Raw genomic sequence first — 8392 nt, forward strand, 5'->3', positions numbered from 1 at the left:
AACTTTTATATGGATTAAATATGTTTTTCGTCTTTCTAAATATCTCAAATTTCATTTTTAATCATTCAAAAATTTTCTTTCAAAGATTAATCCTCTTAATATTTCTCATCCACACTTTTAATCTCTTATGTCAACGTCTGTTAATCGAAGTTGACATGACACATTTCGTCCACACTTTTAATAGCTTTTAATAGCTGAAGTATCTTTAGTAATATATGCAGGCTTCAGCTTCATATCCTCAATTTTTTTTGCAATAAGATAGTAGTTGGAATCTACAATTACTGAAACACGTCAAAGAAAAACTTAAAATCTTATAATACTATATATAATGGAGTTTCCTTATTTTAGTGCTTAAACGAATGTATCTCGATTCCCTAAGTCTATTCGGTTGAAACATTTTACTAGAGAAACCTCCATTAATGATAAGTAAAGAATCTTCATTAAATTTTACAAAAAAATCCTCTGCATCTATATGAATAGACTGTTTTTTTAGAATTCCTGCAATAAATTTGCTATCGATTTGCTATCAATATGAATAGGCCATAAGCTATTCAATTGTCGATGTTATGAGTCTTCGAGGGGTTTATGGAGCTTGGCAGAGGTAAGAGAGTGGATTTCGATCAAACTATGATATGTCTTTCTTTGAAGTAGGCTCACATGCATTCGTTTGGTTCTGACCTCTGTCTTCTTGACTTGGAGCAGGATCTACTATTGTACTTAGCCTTATATGTGATTGTTGACTGAACATCAACATTAAGATCTTAAATATGTTTAATTTTCCTTCGCTCAAAGTGATTTTAAAGGGATATTGACTTTGTTCTTTCCCTATTGTAATGGTGCTTGTTGTTGGCTTTAAGGAGGGGGAGGGGATTTTTATTCACATCCGTTGTTTTTCTTGGTTGGATTTGGTAGTGTTTGTTTGCTTTTGAAGTCTTGCTTCTCTTTTCGTTGTTTTGTAAGGTTTGAGGTTTTTTGAATACACGATGCACATTTGGGTTGATGTCATTTTTCCGTTTTTAATTATATATATATATATATATATATATATATATATATATATATATATATATATATATATATATATATTCAACACATTTCTCAAGCGAAAGGTTTATCTTTGTAGGCAAACTACTTGGACTGAAGAACTACATTCCACCGTTTGCAAACACTACTGGTTCTAACATACTTCAAGGTGTTAATTATGCATCTAGTTCAGCAGGACTTTTGTTTACTACCGGCAAACTTATGGTATGTATATATATATATATATATATTTATATATATTATATTTGCCTTTAAAATAAGCTATTTGTGTATATTTGTTTTTAATTTAGGTGGTAACTATTTCTAGTCTCCTAAACTTTTTTAGGTGTTAGGGCTCGGGGACATTGTTTGTTGTATTTTTTATGGTGTTTCTGATTTAAAAAAGTCCCCAATCATCACTGTTTTAACAATTATATTTTCATTTAGAGAAAAAAAAAAGTTCATTTTTAAATTTTTAAATTTGTTTAACGTGCAGGGTACTAATATCGACTCGGAACAACAGATAGCAAATCACAAAATTATTGTTGATCAAATTGCTATCAAGCTTGGAGGTGTTATAAATGCTAGAAAATTACTCAAAAAGTGTGTGATTTATGTGGAAACAGGCAGCAACGATTACTTATTGAATTATTTACAACCTCAACTCTTATCCATAACTGGCACCCTTAATGCTGAGTTGTTTGCTCAACTTCTTATTGACCTCTATGCTGTAGATGGAGAGGTACATATATAAATAAGAACCCGTGTTTAATTATTAGGGTTGTTTATTTTTTACCTAAAGTATCTTTTTTTATAAAAATATTGTTAGGGCTCACATTATTTATATGATTTTATTTTAAAATATATAAATTGTTATTTTTGGTGTACAGCTTATGTACCAAATTGGGGGAAGAAAATTCGTGGCAGTTGGGCTAGGAAAAATAGGTTGCATTCCAAGAATCATTGCTTCTAAAAATGGATCGTGTGATGAAGAGTTGAATAAAGCTGCATCAATATTTAATCAAAAGTTAAAAGCTCTAGTTGATCTATTCGGCATCATACATCCCGATACCAAAGCTATTTTTATAAATACTACTGCCATCACATTTGACAGTTCATCCGGTAAGATTTTCCATTTACTTAATTTCATATTCTAGGTTTATAATGAAATCATTCAAAATATCTATAACTTGTATTTTTTATGTTTTTAATAAGTGAAAGTTACATTAACCTCTCTCGAGGTTTGTTAAAACGACACAGACACCCTCAATAATATCATCATATGAACTAACCTCCCATAAGGTTACATATAATAACAGAAAATTTTAATACATACAAAAAATCTTATATAAATATTATCTATATATGCGGTTTTATGTTGTCACCAAAAACTAAAAGGAGTGTTAGTGTCATTTTAATAAATCTCAATTGAGTGATTTTTTTAATTAAAATCAATTAATTTTATATGATTTTTTTTCAGGTTTTACGAATTTCAATACTTCTTGTTGTCCAATAAAGCCAGACGGGTACTGTATTCCTGATTCAAAACCATGTCAAAATATCAATGAGCATTTATTTTATGATGGAATTCATCCTACGTCGGCTGCAAACGACATCATTGCATCTCGTTCGTATGATAGTGCTAATAATACAGAAATAGCTTATCCAATAGATATCAAACGTCTTGCTAAATTCAACATAGGAAGTAGTTAATGTTATAAGAGTGTCATTAAATAAACTCAATTTGTTTGCCTTACAAAACTATAAGATCACTATATAATGTGCAAGCAATAAGCAATCATATATTGAGTATTATAAATTTGGGCTGATTATATAATGTGTAAGCAATAAGCAATCATATATTTTGTAGAATAAATTGGGTTGATTATATAATGTGTAAGCAATAAGCAATCATATATTGAGTAGAATAAATTTGGGATGATATCATAATCCTTAGTATATTGTCTTGGTTCTTTAGTTTAAGATGGAGTACTTTTTTTGTTTTGTATATATATATATATATATATATATATATAAGAAAATAATATTAAAATGAGAAAAATAATCCCATCAAAGTTAGAATCAATATTTAATATTGTCTTGGACTCCTTAGACATCTCTGAGAAATAATTAAATACTTCTTTCCTTATTTCAGAGACTCCTTCTAGCTAAACATGTCCAAAGACTCCTTCTAGTTAAACATGCCCAGCCTTCAAAGCAAGAATAACGTTCCTTTTACTCCTACTCTTAATTGAAGTATGGTAGAAACTATAGTTGGAATCATCTATTGGTGAAGAATATGAGGACTGAATAATGAATAGAAAGTGAGCGGAAGTAAAAATATAGCAGATTGTTTTGAGGAAAATCAATGTCAAACAAAATTATGAAAGATGATCGAACATCAACACAACTAGGATAGATGAACTTGTTTTGACAAGCAAAACAACATTGATAGATTAAATGGTTGTTCAATAAAAAATTAAGAGTCTATGCAATCAAAATCGAAAGATAGATTAATCATTTAACTAGATCCATCAAAAACCTATACTTATACGATAAATCATTATATGCAAACTAAAGATCTAGATAGCACATTATTCTAAGATTGAAAACCAATTAAACAAACAATACTATCCCAAAATTTAAAATATTTAGGGAGAAGAAAAATGTAAACAAGATCTATAGTGGTTCAACTCATTCATTCATGCTAGAGCTAGCTTAATCCACAATTCAATGGCTTCGACATTGAAAATTGCACGGTCTTCCAATTTATAAAATTAATGTACAAATATTTTTGGTACAACGGCCACTCAACAATTTGAATACTACAAGTCAATTGCTTTAGCCAACAAAAATCTAATTTAAAATTCTCTTCTGTTGAAGCAGAATACTCAAATTGCATTACTTTTAAAATTTTCACTGAACTTAATCCAACTCTCTTGCTAGACACAAAAGTCCTTCTCCAAGCTTCTTGTTCTACAAAAATCTTTACTTAGCCCTACTGGTTATCAATCTAGGTGTTTGTTCTACACAAGAAAGGTTATATTACTCCCAACTTCATTATGTGACAATCTTTACTCGATCCTATCAACGCCTTTAATGGAGTATATATATACTTTTCTCTTGCTTGATGTTAAAATCCGAATGCCATACACAAAAAACCATTCTTTTCATGATACAAACAACAACATTTCACATCAACGGTTTCTTCATTAGCTCCCCTAATGTACATTGGATTTCATCTATCATAACGATTGTTACTAAGGATCGTAATGAAATGTCTTATATTAAAATAATAAATAATTGAGGCGAGCAAAAATAAATTATTAGTACGGCTGTATATATGACCGTAGTAATAAGATGGTGCGACTAACGATAAATTTTGTATTTTATATATATTCAACACGCCACAAAGACAACATGATGGATTACAAGCCCAATTCTAATTTATTATAGTCCATACATGATATGATTGCTTATTGCTTAAACTTAATAAAGTGAGCTTTTCATTTTATTATGCAACCAAATTGAACTTATTTAAGGATGCAATTGTGACTTTAATGTGTTTTTATAACGACTTTAGCAAGATGTTTGATATCTATTGGATAAGTTATTCCTGGATAATTGGCACTGTGGTACGAAATTGATGCAATGATTTTGTTTGCAGCTGACGTGGCATGAAGTCCATCATAAAATAAGTACTTGTTTCTATCTGGGCATGGTTTTGAATTTGGAACACAGTATCCATCTGACTTTATCGGACAACAAGAAGCATCAACAACCTTAAAATCTGAAATTAAAAAGATCTTAAAAAATTAGTTGATTATTATAGAAAGCATAAGTTATAGATATTTTGAATTGTTCCATTATTAATCTAGAAAATTAAGTTAAGAAAATGAAAATGTTTACCAGGGGATATATTGAAGGCAGTAGTATTTATAAATGTAGGTCTGGAATCAGGATATGTGGTTCTGAATTGCTCCTGTAGTAATTTTAGCTTTTGATTAAATATTGATGCAGCATTATTCACCTCTTCTGCACATGATCCCTTTTTTCCTTTAGAAGCAATCACGTATGGAAGGCAACCGATTTTTGCTAGCCCAACTCCCACAAATTTTCTCGCCCCAAGATCATACAAAGCCTGTCAACCAAAAACAACAATTTATATATTATTGCATATCCACTCATGTTCTCTGATTATTTGATGATGTCGTAGTTTCTTTTAGTTTTCTTTTGTTTTTTGAGTGGGCTGAATCCAAACGATCGCCTTTCATATATTTTTTTAATCAATACAAAATTTCTATTTATTTTTATAAAAAAAAACATTTTTTTAAGGCCCCGTAATTAATATTTTTGATTCTAGCAAACACCTTGAAGTATCTCCACAAAATTGAAGTGGGACATTTTTTTAACATAATACACAACTAAGAGAAAATAAAAGACATAAATGTGTACCTTTCCGTAAACAGACAACTCGTCATTAAGAACTTTAGCATACTGTTCAGGGTTATATGTTCTACTTGTTGAGTAGAGTTTTGGCTGGAAATAATTTAATAAGTAATCATCGGTGCCTATATCAATATAATACAAACACTTCTTAAGATATTTCGTGGCATATTTAACACCTCTGAGCTTCTTAGCAATTTGAGCAACAATAATTTTATGATTTTCTATTTGTTGTCCTAATGCAATATTAGTACCCTGCACAGATTAAGTAAAGTAGTTTATTCAAAATATCATTGAAAATTTGAATATTTATAACATCTAAAAATATATCAAAAATCAATACATTATATAGATGTGTGAATATAGAAGGATATAATTATATACAATACCGTTGTACGTTTGCCCGTTTCATTACGAATTCCAGCTGAACTAGATGCATAGTTCACACCTTTAAGTATATCTGAGCCAACAGTATTTGCAAATGGTGGAATGGATTTATCAAATCCAAGTAATTTGACTACAGCGATAAAAGCGTTAGATTGTGGTCAGTTTAACAAACAAACAAAATTATTCCAATTAAAATAAAAATAATATAATAGTTATACCCCTTTGTAATTATATTATTGAGCATACTTTTTAAATGTGACAGGAAATTTTATTTACTCATGAAATATTAAGTTTCCAATGTATATAATAGTTACCAATTATGTCAACTTGTGTTTCCCCATTGGTTGTTCTTCCTGTTGGGCCTGTGGGAAAGTCGATGCCATATGGTTTATAATTAGCTTTAGCAGTTGTTGGAAGATTGTTGTTATTTCCATTATCATTGTAATCGTCTCCAAATATAAAAAAACAAGGCACTTGAGGTGAATTTCCATTGACACATTGTTGCATGTAGCATGCTGCTAAAAGAATAAGAAGCAAAACTAACCCTTTTTTAGTCTCACGTGCCATGTTTCAAGGTAATAAAATATGTATGATATAGGAAAATGAGATTTTTTTTTTGTTATGATATGTATATTAACAAGATGTAGGGGGTATATATAGGTTTTTTTGTTGAATTTCTTTTTCAGAACAATTATTTATCAAGGACCAAAATTGATTATAATTTACCACTATGTAAGGATTGATGCCGGATTTGGCAAGTTTTGTAATTATAAACTAGTCAAAACAATTATTAATATAGGACCACAAGTGATTTCAATGTTACATATCTTGAAAGAAAGTTGTGCCTCATATGAACAACAAATAAACAAAGAAGTGTGGGGAAGGGTATCTTAGTTTTGAATTATTTTTAGATTAAAATTTATTCCATCCAAAGATGAAATGATTTTTCGGTTTAATTTTGTAAGTATTAGTTATTTAAAAGAAGGTATTTTGTATCAATTTTATAGAGTTGAATTTAAAATAATATTTTCCTATCAAACATTTATTTATTTTAATTTCTTCAGTTTAAATAAATCATTGTTATTATTATAAAAACCCAATGAAATTTGTCCCAAAACAACATAAATATATGATAGTATAACAAGTTTGACGCAAAATATGATTTATAACATACTAATAATTATTAATATGGAAAAACAATAATTGAATAAATTTAAAAGATACCAAATAAAATCATAAAATAATATATAAATAAAACATATAAAAAAAATTAAAATGAATTTGTAAGCAAATCTAAAATATGATTTAAACCGTTTCTATAAATAGACATCTATAAAACATTCAAAAAAAATATTTTTCATTTTTTTTAAATATTATTAGATATAAACTTCCATACGAAAAATTGTATCCACAATTTTATCTTACAACACAACAATATAGTTGAGTTTAGCCAAAGAAAATTTGCCACAAAAAAAGTTAATGCTTCAAATACTTATTTGCAATATTTCTCAACTAGCTATTTGACACTGGAAAGTTTGGCATGCAATAACTGTTGAGATAGTAACACACACTACTTATTTGGGTTATTTTTAACGGGTCATTATGAGAGGGAATATTTACATTGAGTTAAACATTAAACTATAGATAAAAATTCATCCAAATAAGTATATAAGCAAAAATCATTTTATAAGATAATATTGAGACTATATATATGTATGTATATAAGCATCCAAGATTTAGAATCATTTTATGCTTCATGTTGTTGTCATAGTCTAAATTTAGTGTTTTGTGACATAATTAATTGTTGTTATAAAGCTATATCTTTTTTTAGACTGCTACATTAAATCTATTCAATATCTCTGGTTTAACTCTAAATCTATGTCACAAACAATTTAGAAAAGTCGTATTAAATGTGTAAAATCTTTGAGATTTTAAATATTACAAATAAAAGTTGCTTTATTAGAATTAGGTGAAGTTAAAGACTTAAGAGCTAGAAAAGTTTAAATTTTAGACATGACCATTTGGTATATGAGATAGTGTTTGAAGTAAATTTATTTAGTAAAATTTTTCATCTGTGGATATGCGTATTGAGGCTGCTATAGATCAATTGAAAGGTCTAATTACAATTTAAAAAAAAATAGGGAATATGGTTTTGAAAATGCTAAAGAAATCGTTTTTGAAATTGATATAATTCAAATTTCATAAAAAAGTTAACTAATCGTAAAAAGAAACAATTTTAGGAAAATATCAATAATGAAGTTGTTAAATCTCCTTAAAAATTTATTAAAGTTGATTATCTTTTATATAAAATAGATAAAACAATGACTTCATTTCAAAATAGGTGTGAAAATTTTAAATTGTATAATGTGTTATGAAATTAATCAAAACAATATAGATGAATGAGAGATAAATGAGAGAAGAGAAAAAGTAATATTGTATTATCATCTTTCAAGTAGATAGCTTTACGTTGCAAAGTGGTCTCTATTTATATGACATTAGGAAGGTGAAAAATCATAACCTTACTATACCACTTAAT

General features: G+C 28.3%; 2 protein-coding genes across 2 annotated transcripts in view; one reads left to right on the forward strand and one right to left on the reverse strand.

Annotated features, from left to right (window-relative positions):
• Positions 1–2956, forward strand: part of LOC131612965 (GDSL esterase/lipase At1g29660-like) — a 3224-nt gene extending 268 nt beyond the window's left edge. The window contains exons 2-5 of the mRNA XM_058884698.1: positions 1124–1248; positions 1520–1765; positions 1914–2145; positions 2504–2956. Coding sequence (XP_058740681.1) covers positions 1124–1248; positions 1520–1765; positions 1914–2145; positions 2504–2736 — 836 coding nt within the window. The 3' untranslated portion in view covers positions 2737–2956. The remainder of the gene's footprint in view (positions 1–1123; positions 1249–1519; positions 1766–1913; positions 2146–2503) is intronic.
• A 1471-nt stretch (positions 2957–4427) lies between these two features.
• Positions 4428–6464, reverse strand: LOC131612966 (GDSL esterase/lipase At1g29670-like). The gene is made up of 5 exons (XM_058884699.1): positions 6171–6464; positions 5859–5986; positions 5479–5724; positions 4933–5164; positions 4428–4813 (listed from the first exon to the last, which is right to left on the reverse strand). Exons 1-5 carry the CDS (start codon positions 6421–6423, stop codon positions 4581–4583), a joined length of 1092 nt encoding a protein of 363 aa, XP_058740682.1. The 5' UTR covers positions 6424–6464; the 3' UTR covers positions 4428–4580.
• Between the last annotated feature and the right edge of the window lie 1928 nt (positions 6465–8392).

This window comes from Vicia villosa, linkage group LG6, assembly GCF_029867415.1.
Source record: "Vicia villosa cultivar HV-30 ecotype Madison, WI linkage group LG6, Vvil1.0, whole genome shotgun sequence".
NCBI classification, from domain to species: domain Eukaryota; kingdom Viridiplantae; phylum Streptophyta; class Magnoliopsida; order Fabales; family Fabaceae; genus Vicia; species Vicia villosa.